The sequence below is a fragment of the Acomys minous genome, assembly GCF_964271855.1.
Source record: "Acomys minous genome assembly, chromosome: 2".
Taxonomy (NCBI): Eukaryota; Metazoa; Chordata; class Mammalia; order Rodentia; family Muridae; genus Acomys; species Acomys minous.
In genome coordinates, this window is record NC_140484.1 from 22857756 (window position 1) to 22879638 (window position 21883).

The 21883-nt window shown below is 42.1% G+C and overlaps 1 protein-coding gene across 6 annotated transcripts in view; it reads right to left on the bottom strand.

Annotated features, from left to right (window-relative positions):
* EXOC6 (exocyst complex component 6) overlaps nt 1–21883 on the bottom strand; it is a 141233-nt gene that overhangs the window by 78755 nt on the left and 40595 nt on the right. For all 6 annotated transcript variants that reach the window (XR_014777439.1, XM_084773032.1, XM_084773034.1 and 3 more), the window contains exons 6-13: nt 21268–21472; nt 20268–20423; nt 16435–16503; nt 14259–14342; nt 8603–8649; nt 8358–8478; nt 6893–6964; nt 3128–3225 (exon numbers count right to left, since the gene is read on the bottom strand). Coding sequence is in view for 5 of the 6 variants with exons in the window: in XM_084773032.1 (XP_084629158.1) it covers nt 3128–3225; nt 6893–6964; nt 8358–8478; nt 8603–8649; nt 14259–14342; nt 16435–16503; nt 20268–20423; nt 21268–21472 (852 nt within the window). In the remaining variant the exon portion in view is untranslated. The remainder of the gene's footprint in view (nt 1–3127; nt 3226–6892; nt 6965–8357; nt 8479–8602; nt 8650–14258; nt 14343–16434; nt 16504–20267; nt 20424–21267; nt 21473–21883) is intronic.

Genomic DNA, 21883 nt, shown 5'->3' on the forward strand with positions numbered 1-21883 from the left:
CTGTTAAACAAGGAAAACTGAAATCGTATAACTGTGTCATTAGAGTATTGCAGAATTAGACTACTGTAGAACAGTATTTTAAAAACAAAAAACAAAAACAGCTACTACAATTTTTTTGCTTTGTCAATTAAAAGTCACAACAGGAAACCACTCATCATCAAGAATCCTAACCCTAAATCCTAACCCTGAGTATCAGGTGTGTCTCGTTCCTCACTGCTCGTGCCCAGTGTCCTCGAAGAGCCTCACTCTTAACTGTCCTGTCTAGGATACCTCTCTCAAGGTAGTACATTCTGAAGATCAAGACAATGTGCTATTCCTCAGTGTCAGATGCTGTGACTGGAAAGGAGCCCTTCCTAGTCATCACTGTGCTCACCTATGCAGACCTCCTGGGCAGGGCCACATGACCAAATGGTTTTAGCTACTGCGTTCATAATGGAAGTGATGCAGACTGCTCTGAGTCAAAAGCATGTCAGCATGTCTGAGCCAACTGTGTGACAACCTTACTTTCCCTGAAGACAACAGGTTCAAAATGTGTAATCACAAATGAAGTAGCTACGATCTCTGACTTCTGTGTGAAAATGAACTAACCTCCACCCACTGAGCTGTGGAAGGGGATTATAACCTGCCTGTCCGGTCCTAAGGATGCTGCTCTCCAATCTACTGAAGTTGTTTGTTTGTTTTTTGAGGCAGGGTTTCACTGTGTAGCCCGGGCTGACCTAGTACTCTACATAGTGAGTACTATGTAGACCAGGATGACCTCAAACTCACAGAGATCCACCTGCCTCTGCCTCCCTAGGGCTGGGATTACAGGTGTGCGCCCAGCCACCATGCCCAGCATCAATTTACTGATATGTATTAATATCTACTATATGGTAACTCTGACCTGTAATGAAAACTCTTCACTTCTAGATGATGTATGTTCTACATACAGTAAAGGACCTATCAGAGCAGGTGGAGATCATCTCATGGGAAGTCTTACACAGAAGCTATGGAAGCTGTAGGGTCTTGAAAGGGGAACAGAAACATTTCTGATGAGATTACAGGGGGAAATTACTGTGAAAAAGCATAAAGCTTAAGGGAGGGGAGGGAAACGTAAGTGCCAAGGAGCATAAAACACGGGTAGGGCCAAGCGAGATGGCTCAGCAGTTCAGCTGTTTGCTATCAAGCCTGATGCCTGCTATTTTACCCCTAATATACAGTTGATATGTCTGATAAGGGATTAACATAAAAGCATAAGGAATGCAAAGAACTCAACAGCAAGAAAATAAATCCACAGATTAAAAATGAGCAAGGACATAAATATTTTCCAAGACACTCAAACGCCAAAAAAAAGCAGGCATTAAGAGAGGGCTGCTCAACATCAGGAACCACCACAGATATGCAAATTTAGAACACAATGGGAGACCATCTCAGGCCTATTAGAACGGCTATCATTTGAAAAAGAAAGGTATGTATGCATTAATAAGGATGTGGAGAAAGAAAATCCTTGTGCTCCTTTGATGGAAGCAGAAATTAACAACACTGTCACTATAAGAACAAATGCAGAGGATGAACAGTATGAAGAGAACTGAAACCAGAGCACCCATGTGGGCCAGCAGTGCCACAACTGAGCATCTGTCCAGAGGCTATGAACTTAGTATAGTGACAAGATGTCTACCTTCCTACGTTCACTGCTGCATTATCTGCAATACTAAGGTATGCTAAGATATGGGAGTCAGCTTCAGCTTCGGTTGGATGGACTGATCAAGAAAATATGTTCTGTGTACATAATGGTTTATTCTTCCTTAAAAATGAAGAAATTCAGTTGAGTGCAGTGGCACATGCCTGTAACCCCCAACACTCAGAGAGGCAGAGGCAGGCATGTCTTTGTGAGTTTGAGGCCAGCCTAGTCTACAAGTCAAGTCCAGGACAGCCAGGGCTACACAGAGAAACCCTGTCTTGAAAAAACAAAGAAAGAAGAAAAGGAGGAGGAGTAAGAGGAAGAAGAGGAGAAGGAATAAATGGAAGAAGAAGAAAGAACGAGTGGGAGCAAGAGGAGGAAGAACAGGAAGAAGAGGAAGAAGAAGAAGAGGAAGAAGAAGAAGAAGAAGAAGGAGGAGGAGGAGGAGGAGGAGGAGGAGGAGGAGGAGAAGAAGAAGAAGAAGAAGAAGAAGAAGAAGAAGAAGAAGAAGAAGAAGAAGAAGAAGAAGAAGAAGAAGAAGAAATAATAATCCTGTCATTTGCACCAACACAGAAGAACCTTGAGAACATCGAGCTAACTGAAGCAAGCCTGGCTTGGAAGACAAATACTACAGGACATGACTTTACTTAACATACGGAATATAGAAAAGTCAAACTCACAGAGACAAAGAACAGAACAGTGGTTTCCAGAGAGTCAAAGGCAAAGGGAAATGAAAAAAAAAATCATCATACGATACAATATTCCACTTCTGAGTATAAGCCCCAAAAATATCTGAAACAGGTACTCAGATACAGGCATATTCGTGCTTATTAAAATGGCCAATGAGCCGGGTGTGGTGGCACATGTCTATAATCCCAGCACTCATGAGGCAGAGGCAGGCAGATCTCTGAGTTCGAGGCCAGCCTGGTCTACTGAGTAAATCCAGGAGAGCCAGGGCTATTACCCAGAGAGACCCTGTCTAGAAAAACCAATAAATAAATAAATAAAATAGCCAATGAAACAACTTAAACTTCCGTCAACAAATGAGTAGAAAACGTGGCAGACACATAACATGTAATATGACCTAGATTTAAAAGGGAATGCAGTTGTGGCCTGTGTAAAGGAGCCACGATGGCATGCTAAACGAAGCAATCCTAACACACAAAGCAAATGTCCCACAGTTCCCCTTACGTGAGACTCTAGAGCACGCAAATTTAGAGAGAAGGCAGGGCGGTGGCTGCATGAGACTGGAGGAAGGAGGGCCTGAGTTATTGTCCAATGGGTGGAGTTTCTGCTTGGATGCCAGGGTTCTGGAGAGAGGTCCTCAAGGTCCCAACAGTGTGACTGTGCTTAACGTGCTGTGTGCCTTTTACCACAATAGAAACTGACTGCATTACTATATGCAAAACGAATTGGTTAAGTGTTTGACAACGTTCATTATACTAAGGCACCTCAGCTTAGACCCACCTGAAGATACCAGCCCATTTCTTAAGCAATGTTTCATTGTATTGCTCTCTTATTTCAAATAAAAGGTCAAAAAGGCGGTTGACTGGAAAACCATAACCCTAAGATAGAAAGGAAAAAAAAATATGGGTTAAGTCAAGTATGTTTAAAACATTCACTAACCTAAATAAAACTAACTTGCCTCTGCCTATCAGGAGCTAGGATTAAAAGCATGCGCCACCACACCCGGCCCATTTGAACCTCTTTACTCACACTCCTATACCACAGTTTTCCACACCATCCAGGAAGCCAGCTATGCTCTCGTCTATACCACGTCATACATCTGTCCTCCTATTTTACACAGCAGCTATCTTCTAGCATGTGCTGGGTGCCCAGGAAAGTGTTAATGCATAAAACCAACACCTACTTTTGACTTGGTGAGAGGTAAACCAACATTACACGTGCCGATGTTGTTTTTTATGATATTATTTTACCAGCTTTGTCTTAAATGATAAAACACTGGTTTCTTCTTTTTAAAGAAAGGATGAGGGCCTGGCGTTGGTGGTGCATGCTTTTAATCCCAGTACTTGGGAGGTAGAGGGGCAGGCAGATCTCTGAGTACAAGGGCAGCCTGGTCTACAGAGTGAAATCCAGGACACCCAGGGCTACACAGTGAAACACTGTCTCACAGAAAAGGAAGGGAGCGGGTTGGGGGATGGGGAGGGTGGGGGGTGGGGGGGGGATAGAAGAAGAGAACGAGGATGGCCATGGTGATGCCAATGCCTTGTGACCCCCACATGAAGTGGGAGGAGGTGGAGAAGGGATAACCAGGAGAAAGCTGGGCACAGATGTGATCTGAATACATTATATTCATGCATAAAGTCACCAAAAAATTTTTAAGTGTATTAAAACATTAAACGTTTTCCTTAAAAATTGAAGATGTATTTATTTTTATTTTTACATGTATGTGTTTCGTATGCATGTATGTCTGTATACCACATGCAAAGGCCAGAAGAGGGTATCAGGTCCCTGGAACTAATGAATGGTTTTAAGCTGTCATGTGGGTGCTGAGAGACTAACCCAGGTCTTCTCCAAGAGCAACAGGTGCTCTTAACCTCTTAGCTTTTTCATGCCTTTCATAACTTTTTTAAGTAAAAACTCCTAAGGTGGTAAAAGTGTCAATTAAAAAAAAAACCTAAAAATTATAAAACATTCTTTTTTTTATAAGAAGATATCCTGACTCTTCATTAATGTAGTATAAAATGTACCTAATAATAAATCTATCAGTTTTCAGAAAAACAAAAATATTGAAGGACTTCTGAGTAACAAAAAAACCCAAAACAAAACAAACAAAAATACTAGTATCTAACCCCCATCATATTTCAAAACAGGTGGAACTAGGAAGAACTAGGCAGCTGGAACACTTGAGGCCTCAGCACTCAAGAGGTGGAGGCAGGAAATCAGCAATGCTAGGCTAGCCTGGGCTATATAACAAGATACATCCTCATGGAGAGAAGGAAGGAAGGAAGGAAGGAAGGGAGGGAGGGAGGGAGGGAGGGAGGGAGGGAGGGAGGGAGGGAGAGTGGGTGTGCTTCAAGGGTTTACATAACCAACACTCTTGTTCCCCAATGTCTCCATTGCTTCAATGCCACCTTTAACTTTCATTTGATTCTCTACAGAGTTCCTTGGAAGCTATCAAATACTCTAGATTCAATTATTTCCAAAACATTGGCCCCAGAGCTGTTTGTGATGGTCTCACAAAGAGATGAGGGGTTTGCACTAGACTATAAACCCAGGCTCCTACTTAGTGTGCAGTAAATCTTGCACACTACAGCAGGATGCCATCGGAGCTAACCTTGTGCTTAGTGATCCCATCACTCTATTTCGTTATGAACCTAACAAGCAATTGACAGACTGATGACAGCTCAACGGACTGTGGTCCCTACAGCAAACTCTGGCATGCTTCAAATCATTAAGGAAAGCAGAGCTTCTTTGAGTGCTCACAAAGGGCCCCTAAAATTAAGGAAGCCCAAAATAAAACTTATTAATGAAAGGTCATCAGTATAGTAGATACAGATATGACAAAATTTATGGGAAAAAAACAACCAAGACAATCCACATTACTCTAAACATCAGATGGACCAATCAAATTAGTAAATACATAAAGTAGTAAAATAATTTACAAAGAAGCTTATGGACTATTGGCCTTAGCTCTATGAAGAAAGAAAACAAAGACTATTATTAAGCTCATACCAGCATTTCTCAAAGTCTATTTTTTATCTTTTAAAATTATGTATATGTCTGTACATGTATAGCATATGTGTGTAGGTACTACAGACTCCAGAGGCACCAGGTTCCCTGGAATCAGATTTACAGGGAGTCAGGTGGGGGTGGCCACCTGACAAGGGTGCTGTGAACCAAACTTATGCCCTCTAGCAGAGCAGAATACACATTCAAGTGATGACAGATCTCTCCAGCCTCCAGAGTAATTTTTTAAACTACAGATTTAAAAAGTGTTCCAAGAGAAAGAAAAATGGTCAAAAGGTCACATGTACTGAGAATGCTGCATAGGAACATGACTGGGAAATACTGCAGTCACATGTACAGGGGAACACGGCACAGTCACATGTACTGGGGAACACTGCACAGTCACATGTACAGGGGAACACTGCACAGTCACATATACAGGGGAACACTGCACAGTCGTATGTATTGGGGAACACTGCACACTCACATGTACTGGGGAACACTGCACAGTCACATGTACAGGGGAACACTGCACAGTCACATGTACAGAGGAACACCACACAGTCACATATACAGGGGAACACTGCACAGTCACATGTACTGGGGAACACTGAACAGTCGCATGTAGTGGGGAATATTGCACAGTCACATATACAGGGGAACACTGCATAACCAGGTCCCTTTGGAACCTTATGGTATATATTTATTTGAGTAAGGCACTGACAGAGAAATCTATTTTATTTCATTTAACATTTCTGAAACATTTTTAAACTATTTATGCCTTTAATTTTTTTAATATTCATTTATTTACTTGTATGTGACATACACACACATGGAGGTCAGAGGACAACTTGAAGGAGACAGTTTTCCTTTCCACAGTGTGGGTCCCTGGGATAGAACTCAGGGCATTAGGCTTGGTAGCAGTTGCCTTTACCTGCTGAGCCATCTCACCAAGCCTAGGTTCAGTTGGTAATTACCCAACCCGACCCCAAGACCGCCCTATGAAGCCTAAGCTGGTCTCAAACTCATGATCTTTATGCTATAGCGCTTCATACAGCTAAAGGGACGACAGATACACACTGCCATGTCTGGCCTCCTTTGGGTGGGGGTGGGAGGACAGGGAGAGTTTGGTTTTTTGAGTCATGCTTTCTCTGTGCCTGGCTATTCTGAAACTAACTCTAGACGAGGCTGGCCTTGAACTCACAGAGATCTGCCTGCCACTGCCTCCCAAGTGCTGGGATTACAGGTGTATGCCACCACGCCCAGCTGTGGCCTCCTTTTTTTTAAATTACAAAAATACTATATTCTTACTGAAATGGCCCATATTTTAAAAGGTGCTAGTGTCTCCTGACCTCTGTCCAAGCTTCAAAACTGCGAAGGCGGTGCTGCATATGTTGCGGGTGGCAGGGTACCAACATGTAAGTGAGCATCTACTGCTGACCTACTGCCACTCATCTACAATATGATAAAAATCACAGTCTATTTCTTAATGTCTTTACATACACAAAATCGCCACCAGCTGAACGTTAGGCTATCACCTACCTGCAAAGTATCTGCAAAGACTACGATGAGATTCTTCAACTCCAGAACAAGGTCAGGGTCAGCGCAGTAAGACTGCGGGAAGTGGGCAGGGGCGAATGAGACACACAGAACAACAGAAACAGAGGTTAAAATTAAGACATAAGACCCTGAAACTCTATCCTTTCACGTGGGAGACTGAGAATAAAATTAAAATCTGGGGGAGTTAGACCCAAGGCTGCTTTCCTCTCCGCAGTACAAATGTTTCAGGAGATGCTGTGACATGTAAAGCTAGCTCTCTATAAGAAGGAAAGAAGGAAAGGATGTTTGTATTTCCGTCAATCTTTAGATATTTCAGAAACTAGTTACAAATTCTAAAAGTGGTCTCCGTATACACCATACATTTTTAGCTTCGTTATTTATCTATTCTCAATCTTACAAAAGAAATGCATTACCTTTTCCATATAAGAATGGCAATTTAAGTTTTTCTTAGTAATTAACCAAAAGAAAATTAATACTTTTAAAAGGACAGAGCATTTAATTCAGTCTAGTAATAACACTTATGATTTTTGAATGTGATATTATATTTACTGTTATATTTCATATTTAATGTCATGGATTTAATGGAAATATGGCATAATTGTATGTACTTGGAGCTGATTTCAATATAAACCATGATAAAATGCATCATTAAAAGACAGGGGCTCGCTCAGCGGCAGAGTACCACCTGACGCACATGACAGGGCCTTGCTCAGCAACCAAGTACCTCCTAACATATATGAGGCCCTACATTTCATTCCAGCATTTCCAAAATATTTTACTTACTAAAATATTTTTTAAAAAATCTATAATCCTAATAAATATAAATATAGTATATTCATAATCTAAAGATCATAAACCCCCTTTCACCTATTTTAAATCTTAATTGCCAATTATAGCAACATTACAAAATTTTAAGTATAAGTCTACTTTACTGAAAGCAAACTACTGAAACTAAGAAAATAGTTGACCGTTTAATTTTAGCCCATTAAAAATGATCTCTCATTACATGAAGTTTTATTATTTCAAATGAGTTCAAACTGTAAAAGCTGCAAATTTTAAAAACTATAAACATTCTCCAACGAGCTCTACTGAGTTTTAATGGCAGAGTTGACTTTGGAAACAAAATCTCTGGGTAATTAAAACCCTTTCTTGCAAGAGCTCCTCGGTGATCTAATGAAGAGGTCGGTAAAGACTGATGAGACCAGCCTAGGCCTTCAGTTTCTGCAGAGCTCAAATAAAAGCATCTTGAGAAGCCCCAGTCACCACAAAGCTGAGCCTGATACAGCCAGACAGAAACCTGGATACTAACTAGTACTGACAAACCTTGATACTAGTACTGACAAATCTGAGCAATCACCAAAAAGTGCAGCGTAATAAAGGTGCAGTTTTCCACATTATACAAATCAAATTAAATTATAATTATTAACACAAAAATGGTCTAACTTACTGAGTGAGCTCTAAGGACAGCGATTATCTTTGAGAGGGCCATGTTCCAGAGTTCATCAGTGTATGCCCTGGTTACCAATCCTTGGGTCACATGTAAAATGTGATCTTCCACCACAAAGAACCTAAAATGGCAATTACCAACATAGCATGCGTTTAGGGAGAAAACACAAGGGGAAAATAAATATTTCTGACACTTAACAAACTTTAATAAAATTAGTAACAGTTTCTTCCATATTAGATACATACCCTACAATTTGAGTGAAATATCTTCTATAGCCATCAACTGTTTCATGCTTAAAATGAAAAATAAAAATCAATTTAAACCAATAAATACAGCAACATAAAGTTTCAAGTCACTATAATTTGATTAATAAATATTTATTGAGAGCCTACCAAGTTCTACTCACTAATTAGGCACCAGGGATATATCTGAAAATAACAAAAAGCCCTTTCTCTCATGGATTGTACGTTCAAAAAAATCTATTATTGTGTATATGAGTATATGACGTACATTTGTGTGGACACACTTGCCGTAGCATACATGGGGAAGTCAGAAGACAACTTTATGGAGTCACCATTTCCTCCCAAAAATCAAACAAAAGTCAGACCAGCAGGTGAACAGCCGTACCCACTGCGCCATCCTGCAGACCCTCGTGGAAGGTACATTCAGAAGGAAAGATAGTAAGTAAAAGGTAAACAGAATCCAGACCCTACTCCTGCCTAGTTGAAGCCAACACTGTCTTTCACTTGAGCTAATACCTCAGCATCCTAGCTAGTCCCAGAGTCTAGGCTTGCCCACTACGAGCTATTCTTACACAGCTATCAGGTGACAGGTTTCAAATAGCTACACAAACATTCTATGCTCTAACAAAACCTCTTAAGTGCCACCCATAACACTTTGTATCATCTACAAGCAAAGTCAAATACATTAAAAATGGGCTGGGGTGGGGCTGAGGAGATGCTTGGCAAGTGTGAGGGTCAGAACTAATGTAAATGCTTGGGGAACGTGGCAGCTGAGCACTAATTCTGGCCTCAGGAGGAAGAGAAAGAGGATCCCTGGAGTAAGCCAGCCAGCAAGACTAGCTATAACAGTGAGCTTTGGGTTTGATTAGAGACCCCACCCCCACCCCCCCACACCCCCCCACCCCCCGCCAAAGAACAAAGTGAAAGAGAGATTGAGGATGATTTCCCCACATTAACCTCTAACCTCCACAAATACTAGGACATAAATGCATGCATTCACATACACACACACACACACGCACACACGCACACACGCACACACACACACGCACACGCGCACACGTACATGTACATAACTGCACACACAAACACACATGCCCACGAACATGCAAAAATGCATATACCTACATGAAACTACATACCTACACATAAAAATGTGAATAAATATGGGCTAGGGTGATAAGTCAGCAGGTAAAGTGGTTGTTTTACAAGCATGAGAACATGAGTTCAAGTCCCAGGTGTTGGGGCTAGAGGGATGGTATAGCAGTAATAGCGCTCACTGCTCTTGCAGAACACCCAAGTTCGGTTTCCAGCATCCATGTCAAGTAGCTCACAACCACCTGAAATTCCAGCTCCAGGAGGTCTGGTGCCCTCTTCTGGCCTCCATGGGCACCTGCATGCACAGTCACATACCCATACACAAACACATAGATGTAATTAAACATTAAATAAAGTCTAAAAACAAACAAACTAGAGGCAGGCAGTGTATCACATACTTAAAGTCCCAGTGCTAGGAGAGCAGAGGCAGGTAGATCTCTGGAGCTCAATGGCCACTTAGACGACTTAGCCAACTTATTTATATATATATCACAAAAATGAACTCAGCAGGCTGCATTTATATAATAATAATAATAATAATAATAATAATAATAATAATAATAATAATAATAATAATAATAATAATAATCAGGGGCCTGGAAAGATGGCTCAGTGGCTAAGAGTACTGACTGCTCTTCCAGAGGTTCTGAGTTCAATTCCCAGCAACCACATGGTGGCTCATGACCACCTGTAATGTGATCTAATGCCTTCTTCTAACCTGCAGGTGTACATGAGGCTGAGCACTGTATACACAATAAATAAATAAATAAATATTTTTTAAAAATAATAATCAAAGAAAAAGAGGCCACTGATTTGAGAAGGAGGCATGGGGAGTGGGAAGGGCTGACAGGAGGAAAAAGGTAATACAATTATATCTTAACTTTAAAAAATATTTTCTAAAATACAATGTGGACAGCACTTAAGGAACAACAGTCAAAGTGTCCTCTAACTGCCACATATTCACCCACTATGTGCACCTACTCACACATGATCACTCACAGACATGAAAAAATGGACAACTGCTGAATATAATTTTAACAAAGCATAGAGGAAAATTCTGATCATCTGATTTGGTTTGTTTATATGCATATGTTTATATCCATAAATCTGTCTATATGAACTATTTTATGTTCTAGACGATGGCTCATTTTACTTGTTAACTGACAGGATCTAAGCCTCCACAGGGGACCACCTACATCAGGTTGGGGGTGGGCACTCCTGTGAGGATGTCTCTTGATTGCTTCATTGTGGGAAGACCTGCTCCAAAAGTGGGCAGCACTACTGTCTGCACCCGAGGCCTGGACTTCCATCCATTCATTCGCTCACACACTCATTCATTCGTTCATTTTAAAAGAAAGAGGGAGGAGCAGAAGCAGCACAAGCATGCCTGGGTCTCCTCTTCTGCATGCGGATGTGGCGTGACCAGTCCTGTCTCACTCCTCATGCTGTGACCTCCTGCCTCAATGGACAGTAACCTGGACCTGCCAGCTGACATACCTCTCCCCGCCCCAGGTTAGTTTTCAGGTTATTTTATCACAGCAACTAGAAAAGAAACTAAGCTTGCGCTAGAACTGTGATAATATTTTCAAACATCAGGAGTAAGGGTCATCAATACTTTCTGTTAACTGTATTACACTGGAAAACAACTTGCAGAAATCTGTTCTTTGTGGATCCCAGGCATTGAACTGGGGTCATCAGGACTGAAAGCAGGTGCCCTTATCCTCTGAGGCATTTCACCTGCCTTGTTTTTAACTTTAAAACCACGATAAGGACTGATGGAGATGCAGGTAAAGGCCACTTGCCACTAAGTCTACAATGTGACTTCAATCACCAACGAATCACATGACGGGGAGGACCACTCCCTCAAGTTGTCCCCTGACCTCCACACATGCACTCATATACACATGGGGGGGATATTTTTATTTTATGTGTGCGAGTGTTTGCTTGAGTACATAGCTGTGCTGCCAAAGACATAAGAAGGTGTCAGATCCCCTAGGAATTATGAGCCACCATGTGGGTGCTAAGAACTGAACCTGGGTCCTCTGTGAAATGAACCAATGCTCTTAACTACTGACCCATCTCTCCAGGCCCTGTTAATAACTTTTTTAGTGTGTAATAAAAAATGCCAAGGGGTAAGATTAGTATTCAGTGACAGAGCACTAATTGCTTAATGTTTGTGAGGTGCTGGGGTCAGTCCCCAACACTGCAAAAAGAAAATGTACTCTACGCAACACATTTTTTACATATTTTCTGATAGTTGCTATATAACATAGTATGAATAAAAAATTTCAAGCATTACATATGTGCTCGAGTAAAGTGTGCTTTTTTCAACTGTAGAAACAAGGTTCTCTAATCTGCTAAATCAAGCCCATTAGGCTTATCCTGCATGCTTTACTAGACCCCGGCCTGTCTGATTTATAAGTCATCTATTATGCTCGTAGATTTTTACCATTTTATTTTCACTACTCTAGCCTTTCCACCTCACTGAATGGATTCCACGTTCTCAAATGCCTCTAGGTCTGTGGTAATCCTTTATCAGCTCTACAATACATATACATTTTGTTTTCACTGCTCTAGCCTTTTCACCTCACTGAATGGTTTCTATTCTTCAAGACGTTACTCTACAAATCGCACAGTACATCCTAAGTCATCGCCCAGTCAATGTTTTTACTGCTACTCTAGACAAAACTCTGTAGAACGGGTAACTTGCATGTCATTGCAATGTCTGTGTTGCTGCTGTATATTTTAATCCTGTCTTATTTTAAGAGGCATAGCATCACAGTGGCCATGTTCTACAATCAGCATGTATTTATCTACACATCTATACATTCTTTGCTCTTGTCCCTTCTTACATCTTATTCTTCCATTTCGTTGGTAGTGCTTTCCTTTTGCCTCCCCTGCCTTTTTTAAATAATTTACCTGTGTCTCATATACATGAATGGTTTCCCTGCATATATATAGGTGAGTGGAAGTCAGGGCCCTAGAACCAGAGTTACAGACAGTTGTGACCTGCCAAGTGGGTGCTGGGAACTGAACCGGGCCCTCTGGAAGAGCAGCCAGTACTCTTAACCTTTGAGCGACCACTCTAGCCCACTGTCTTTTCCTTTAAAAAGCAAAAGTGTCTCAGTGGCAAATGCCGTTCGGTTTTCTTTGAAAACATCTGCTTGCCTTTCTTTCAGTAGACACTGAACACTAAGATGAGAGCAACTTTCCCTCAGACCTGAGGATATTCTATTCTTCTTGGAAACATCTAGTCCCTCTGAGAACTTTTCAGCTCTATTTAATTTTGCCCCCTTCCTGTTGGTGTGGTACTTGGGACTGAACTCAATTGCATGCCACTTTGTCACTAAGCTCTGATAAAAGTGTGTGCTGTATAGTTACCTGGAGCAGCATGGTCTGGTGCTCTGCATTTGATTGTTAACTAGGTTGCTCCCTGAGGTCTGCTTGCCGTCTTTTATGAGCAAACACTCACACACCCCAAGCATGGCTGTGTAACCTTGCCTCCATGACTGGCTGAATAAAAGGCCTACACCTGGACAGGGCAGAAGCGAAGGGCGAAGCTAAGGTTCATGGGCTTTGGGGACAGAAGGATCTTGGGAGGAGGACGGGTTCAGGAGGGCAAAGAAAGAGCAGAGTCACCATGGGATAAGAAAAGAGCCACAAGGGCTGGGAGGAGGAACTCTGAAGTTCACTTGGAGAGAAGCAGCTTTGACGTACTTTTTCATGTGTAGTGTCCATTAAGTTACTAACACATTTAGTTATGTAAATGTTCCCACAGCCAAAGTCTCCGGCTTAATTATATTTTTCTACCAGATCCTCAGTGCATTTAAGGAAAATCTAATTTTTTAAAAATTATCCTGATGCTAGAAAAATGGCTCTCAGTGGTTAAGACTACTTGCTGTTCCAGAGTACCAGGGTTCAGTCCCCAGCACCCATGAAGAGGTTGACAACCTCCTACAATTCCAGCTCCAGAGGATCTAATGTGCTCTCCCAGCCTCTCCAGTACCCCTAGTCACATGTACAAACCTACCCCAGTTACCAACACATAATTAAAAATAAAAATACGAAGAAAACGGCTATCCACTGTCTTTAGTTGTTTTGTTCAGTGCGACAAAGAATCATAGGCACCTGTGATCCCAGCACTGGGGAGGCAGAGGCAGACTGAGCTCTGTGAGTTCGAGGCCAGCCTGGTCTACAAAGCAAGTCCAGGACAGCCAGGGCTACACACAGAGACCTTGTCTTGGGGGAGGGGTGGAGGGTAGTGGGTTGGTAATCATAGCACATAGTTTAGCATATTGTTGGAAACAAATCTTCACTCCCTGACATTTTGCTTGTCTTTTAGAATTCAATGTCTATCCTTCCTAATAGAATGCAAACTCACGAGAGAAGAGACTGGCCCGGTTTTGCTCATTACTGTACACTTGGCACCTAAATCAATGACTAGAAATGGCAGGTGTTCAATAGATATTTATATGTGAATGAGCAGTGAGCCACGCTCCGAAAACTGAAGCCAGGTACTGTGAGAGGGCCGGCGTCCCCGGCACAGGAAGCTCACACTCACCACACTCGACTGCGGCTGCAGAACCAAGCGCGCTTGCTTCTTTCGTTGCTTCCGGTAATAGTTTTCAAATGTTTCTTCATCCCCCTAAAGAATGTCACGAGAACGATGGTCACGTCTACCCAGCTTCCCTCCTTCCCCTGCCCTCCGGGCTCAGAGAGCCTCCTTCATCCTCTGGGAGTTATGTTAATTTTCCACACAGGAATGCAAATGACGAGTGGCATTTCACACTGAAGGTCAAGAAAAAGGGGTGGGCACTGGAGCTCAAGAATAGCAACTTTATTTGGAAGTTACCTAAAATAAAGTTCAAACAATTACCAATTAAACTCTGCAGGCCCTTCACTGACCAAACTAAAATGTGGATCTCAGTGAGAGACATTAAATAAGGAAAACAGCTGTCAAGCTGCCAGCAGGCCGCTTTCTCCATGCCGGCCATGCCCTGTCTGTGAATCCACTACGCTACCCTTGTCCTCTTTCAGGCTTTTACAGATGCTCTTCCTGATGGGCAGGTCCCAGCTCAGCATCTCTACAGCGTCCCCCTGGATGTCAGTCCTTAAGGAAGCTTTCCCTAGTGTCCCCACACGTGTTATTTCCAGTTATTCTGTAACGACTGACACTTCCCTTCCTCAGCACCACCCAACAACTAAACAGGTGATGTGACAGGCAGGGCCGCCTCCCGGCTTAGTAAGAATCTGCTCAGCCAAAGAAAAGCTGGGAGTCACAGTCTCCTCTTCATCTAAGACTAAAAAAAAACAACAACAAAGAAACAAAAACAAAAAACCCTTCTCACTTCAAACTCTACACTGTTGTTTAGAGACTATAAATTTAAAAGGAAGGAAGGAAGGAAGAAAGAAAGGTAGGTAAGAGTGGTGAGAAAAAAAAATTTTTTTAAATCCCAACAACTGCACAAATCACAGAACAGAAATCCCTAAGAAATGTTATGAAACAGAATGACTTCTCCTAAAGTCCGTAATTTCTCAAGGGGAAAAAAAAAATCTAATGATCTGCGTGGATGAAATGCCGAAGGATTCATGAGAATGTTTTTTTTAATAATGACCTCAATGAATATTGAAACAAGAAGACAGTGAAGGGATGCAGTTAACTTGGAACTGACAAATCAGCAGTATGAATGAAAAATTCATTAAAGAAATAGAAAGTTGGGAAAAGAACCAAATATAAACAGGAGTAATAGAAAGCTCAGTAAATGAAATAACTCAGTGGAAAGTGAGCCTACACCTAGTCTCTAGGTGGAGAGACTAGAGCGACAGGACAGAGAGCAATAGGCATTGAAATAAGGCCGAGGAAACTTCAGATAGCAATAAAGAAAAAATATAGTATGACCAGAATTTTCAAGAGTTCTAAGACATGATCAGAAGAACCGGCCTGGTGAAGGAGGAAGTGAACTGCAAACCAAAGCTACAGGAAACATTTAAAGGCGATTACTGCCAAAAGGAATGCCAAATCTAGAAAAATATATGAGTACCCAAGCATGGGAGACACTCGAAGGCCGAAACAGACATGACAAAAAAAGAACCCATCCATGTAGCATTATAGGAAAATGCTGAGAATAGACTAAGAATGAACATGGACAGACACAGAGAAAAATGCCAACTCAGTTACAAAAGCAAGCCCACAAGAGTTACATCAGAGTTCTCAGAAAAAAAAATTAAAAAAAAAAAAAAAACCTAAAAGCCAAGGACGTGTGGAGCAATCTACTTCAAGCCCTGAGAGTAAATAACTGTCAACCAACACCCAACATCCAGCAACAGCATCTTTTAAACCCGAGAGAGAAACAGGAACTTCCAAGACAAGCACAAACAAAAGCAACTCCTGACCACCCACCTACCACTGCACGAGATACAACACAGTGATCTCACACACCAGAACAACAGACGCACCGGTCTGAATGCAACATACCCAAGTCTTTTATCCAGGCTTCCCACAGGCTCCCAAGGCACTCTACAGCTGAGTGACATCCCTAGCTGTTATGTCTCCATAAAGCAATTATTTACAAATGGGTTAGCGCCTTCACTTACTGACTGGGGGCCTGTTCTGAGATACGCGCTGAAGCTGCAGCCTGTGGACGTCCCAGAGTGTACTTATGCAGACCTAGATGATAGACTACGCTACGCAAGTCACCCTGGGCCCAAACATGGTCAGAATCGGCAAAAGTACTCACCAAAGCAGAGTAAATGTGTAAGCATCGGTACACAGGGGAGAAATCAACGAGGTCCTGAACAGTTAAGACCTAAAAAATAAATCTATTTATTAAAATGATAGGTTAAACTTTTAGATAATACAAAGTTAAAGACAGATAGCAATTCACAGACCATGTTATGATTCTTACTCAATCCTCCCATAGAAGGCATACAATACAAATGCAACCCTATTTCATTTCACTTTGGTGTTTTTGTAGCTCTATTCCTTATATGTTTACTATTGTTGTTGACAGTTATAGATTACAAAAAGAAAAACAAAAACAAAATACATCTTTCCCTACACTGTGGACAGACCCCAGGGCCTTGCACACGGTAGGCAAGCACTCCACCACTGAGCTATTCCCCAGCTGGATCACGCCTGGTAGAGTATCAGAACATGCTGTAATAACTGCATATTCATTATTGCTTTGTTTAAAGTTAATTCATTAATTACTGGCTTTAAACAAAGTTCCATCTGCAGTAGCAAAATCTTACGATTTCTATCACTGCTTCAAATTAGAAACTGTCACTATTATCCCATGGACCAGTTAAAAACAAAAAAGCAAAAAACCACATAGCTATTTAAAATTAGGATATCAATTTTAAGATGCATGCCAACTTCTAGAATATTATGTTATAACTTTGTATAATGCAAAAATACATTCCTTAGAATTAACTAAAAATAGTTTGGAGTCTCTCAAACTTGAGAAATTCATGAATTGTTTTATAAAAGGAACATATTTCTATTCTCATAAATCCTGAATACTCTTACTTATTAGGGGAAAATTACAACAAAATATAAAAATAGTAAAAGAAATCCAAAAGAACAGGAAGCAATCCAAGCTCTTTAAGCAATTCGATTCTAACGGAGCCAACAGCGAGAGGTGTGCAAGACAGACTGGGGAAACGGAGTTAGGAATGGTCTGTTTTTACCATCCACAACTTCAAAGGAGAAAAGAACACAGAAAACCTCTAAATATCAAGAACAAAAATGTCACTTTTAGAAAATGTCTCATATGCAAACCGTGCTTGCAATTTGCATACTATCTCAAAATTCAATCTAAAACAACCACTTATAGCTGTCGCCAAGGACAACCTGTATAGGAAGCAACTTCAGCTACTCAGTGATTTATCAGAATGAAATGCAACCCAGACTGTCCATCTGTGTTTAAAATAAACATTTTTAGCAGGGCCTTCCACAAGTACTTTATCACTGAGCTGCTATATATGTCCTTAGCTCTACTTCTAAAACCACTGACTTGAAATAAAGGATGGAAACTGGAGAGATGGCGCTGTGGTTAAATTGCTTGCCTTGCCACTTAAGAGTAAGAGTGAAGGCCAGAGTTCAGATCCCCAGACGCATGTGAATGCCAGAGAGGCGTTCCCAGCACTCCTCTCAAACTGTGGGGACAGGCGATCTCCAACCAGCTAGTCAGCTAAGCAGTTCTGAGTTCAACTGAGAGGCCCTGCCTCAGTGACTAAAAGTCCTCCCTGTCATGAGCCTCAGACCTCAGCGTGCACAGCCCCTATCTCCAGCCCCAGAGCATTCACACTCATACAGAGAGCCACACACAGATATAAAGTGTATATATATATATATATATATATATATATATATATATATATATATATATATATATATAAGTATATATAAAGTAAATATTTCAAAATAGTAATAATAATAATAATACAAGACAGACTCAACAGATGACTCTGTGGCATGGTAGAAAATTTTTTAAAAATAGGATGAAAAAATAAATTTGGATAGAAAAAAATTTAATTAATGATAATTTCAAGGTTTCTAGACATCTAGGACTTTTTTTTCTAAGATAATAAATAATGGGGCTAGAAAGATGGCCCAGTGGTTAAGAGTGCTGACTGCTCTTCCGGTGGACATGGGTTCAATTCCCAGTACCCACATAGCAGCTCACAACTGCTGTAATGGCAGTTCTAGGGGATCCGAGACCCTTACACAGACCATGTAAGCAAAAACATAGATGCATATAAATTTAGAAAGTAATTTTTTTTTTTTTTGAGACAGGGTTTCTCTTCTAGTCCTGGCTGTCCTGGACTCACTTTGCAGACCAAGCTATCCTCAAACTCAGAGAGATCTACTTGTCTCTGCCTCCAGAGTGCTGGGATTAAAGGCGTGTGCCGCAACCACGCCCAGCCTTGTAAATGATTTTTTTAAGGTGACAGGTAATCACAGAGCCCCCCAGCTTTTCAACATGCAGAGAGCAGAAGGCTGTGGAATGAATGCTCAGGCCTAAGTTGGACGTCCATATCACACCTCTCACGCCAAGGCCCAGGGACCCTGGTGGAAGAGAGAGGGCAGAAAGACTGTAAGGGCCAGAGGTGGTAAGTTCAGGGAAAGTGTGTTCTCCAGATGTAACAGGGGAGATGCACGGCAGCAGCACACGCTTCAGCCAGACAAAATCCCAGCGGAATGGGGAGGTGGACATGGGAGCCCACACTAGCTAACGGCTAGACATCCATCTGCTGAGGGAGGAAGTCAGTTTGCATGTCTTATTAATGACGGTAGGTAGGTCAGCCACAGGCCAGGGCAGCCATCCCCAGGACCCGCTGGACAACAAACTGAATTCAATGAGGAAGGAGAAAGAACAAAGAAGAGAAGATAGAAGAGGAGTAAGAAGAGGAAGAGGAGGAGGAAGAATAAAGAAAAAAAAGAAAAAGTAACCTCAAAGTTGGTAGGTGGGAGGGTTAGAAGGGGAGTCAAGGGAGGAGTGGGGTGGCGGGTACACTCAAAGCACGTTGTATAAAATTCTCAAATATTTAACTTTAAAAATTTAAAAGCTTAACAGAAGCTACCACAAAATGATTTTGTAGTATCTTGACACAAACTGAAACAAAATGGCAGAGGGTTGGGGAGATGGCCCAGTGCATAAAGAATAAAGAACTAAGTTTGGATGCCCAGAACCCACATAAAACCCGAGGGGTGGCAGCATACAGCTATAATCCCAGCTCTGAAGGGTGGAGGAAACAGTGGGTCTCTGGAAATCACGCACCAGTCAGTTTAGCCAATCAGAGAGCTCCAGGTCCAGTGAGACCCCCGCCTCATAAAAACTGAGATGGCATCAGTGCGATGGCTCAGTGCTGGGCACGCAGGCCTGACCACTTGGGTTTGGTCCCAGGAACCCACACAAGAGATGGGAGGAGGAGGAGGAATGACGACCCCACTACGTTGTCCTTTGACCTCCATACGTTCACTGTGACGTGCACGCGCGCGCGCGCACACACGCGCACGCACACACACACACACACACAATTTCATTTTTTAAAAAAATAGTAAGATGGAGAGTGATTAGAGAAGACACCTGATGTTCACCTCTGGCCTCGACATGAGCATGCACACACATGCATATGTACCTACCTGTACATTCACACAGACATATACCACACAACACTACACACATGCATAATACACTGAAATAAAATATGATAGAAAATAAAATGGTAGGCTGTCTAGAGTCAAAAAATTATGAAATATAAATTTGTCTTGGCTAGTTTACATACAGTTACTACAGAGAGAGAGAAACGGAAGGACGGAGGGAGGGAGGGAGGGAGGGAGGGAGGGAGGGAGGGAGGGAGGGAGGATTTAGTTTTACTACTAATCATACCAAACAGCTGGGCTCTCCTATCTGTAAAAATATAAGCTGTAGTATATCCAGTCTGTCTACCATTACGTAGTCTGCTATTTCACATCCTCCACTGTCCACTAGGGCTGATGCACATAAATCAATGTGTACGTGGAAAACACAGTAGTACTTTATGAAGCAATAAAAAACCCCGGTACCTCCTCTTCACTCCCAGTCTCCTCTTCAAGTGAACGTTTCAGAATGATGTCATTCTTCTCGTCTAGAACCCTGTCATTATTCACACGCATGTGCTTTCCAAACCTCATACTATTTTGCTTCTGCAGAGCAACACTGAAGCTTTTCTGCTGCTGCGCCTGTTTCGGGGAGAACAGGGTTCATGTTACTTCACAGTTGGATCTAGTCAAAACTGATGCAGCCTGTACCACCTCTCCACCCGTCACCCACTCATCCGCCTGCCTAACTACCTACTTACAGAATTGACACAGGCTCTTGCCACACAGCCAGGCGGAACTGGAATTCACTACGTATCTCAGGCTGCCCACTAACTTGCCATCTTCCCGCTTCAGCCTCCCAAGTGCTAGGGTTATAGTTATGTGTCACCATGTACAGTGCTTTGAAAAACTGTAACATATTCCTTCTTATATAAACTTTTTTTTAATGTGTGTCTGAGGTGGAGAAGGCATGTGTGGTCAAACTCAAGCCCCACTCCTCAGAAGTCCTGATTTTTTTTTTTTTTTTTTTTTATGAAATCTCTCATTGGGACCCAAGTGACCCTGAGTGCGCTCTGTCCATAGTCTGTCCATATCTGCTGCTCCAGGGCTGAGGTTCCAAGAACACACCATGTCTGGCTTTTTATGTGGGTTCTGAGGCTCGAACTCGGGTCCTCGTGCTTGAGCAGCAAGCCCCTTGCCAACTGTGGCTGACACTTATTTTAAGGCAGATTTGCCTAGAACACAGTAGTATAGAACCGTGTGAGGGGAAGGGCAGACTGCTAAGAGCTTAGCTGGCGAGGGACTAAAGAATTCAAGTTAAACTGACTTTACTTAAATTTTTTAAATATCTGTAAGTCCAAAGGAAAATACTGGCAGAATTCATTCAAAGGGGGACCAGGGATGGTAAGAACACGGTAAGCTGAGACACAAGCAAGCATCCCAAGAGGTAAACCTTGGACATATTTTACATCCTAGATTAACTCACCTGTTTCATGGCCGTTTCACCTATTCTATCAGAATGCTTTCGAATGCTTTCCAGAAAGTCCTTGAGATCAGACATGGAGATATCTTTGATGTCTTCTCGGAGTTTGGGCAGTGTGTCTATCATTAGCTGACAGAAGCGGTACTGGCTCACTCGGGGAAAGTACACGTTCTCTAACTGCTCCATTGTTTTCAGCGCAGAGTAATACCTGTGAGAGGTTAAAGGGGAACTGAAAAAGTTCTTATCAGCGTGGCGTGCATGCCTGTATGCCCAGCACTCAGGGAGGCAGAGGCAGAGGATCTCTGTTCGAGGCCAGCCTGGTCTACAAAGCGAGTCCAGGACAGCCAAGGCTACACACAGAAACCCTGTCTCAAAAAACAAAAACAAACAAAAAGTTCATATTGATTAACTTTACAAACAAGGCCAAATAATTAATCAGCCTGACGCTCCCCTCAAAAAGGAGCGATGGGGGCTGGGCTCTTGGTGCTGGAATATTCGCCCAGCATGCACAGACCCCGGGTTCCATACACATCACCTGGGAGGATGTAAAATGAGCACTTATCTCTATCACTAAACACACTACATACACCATGCACACATTGCCAGCTGGATATTCATG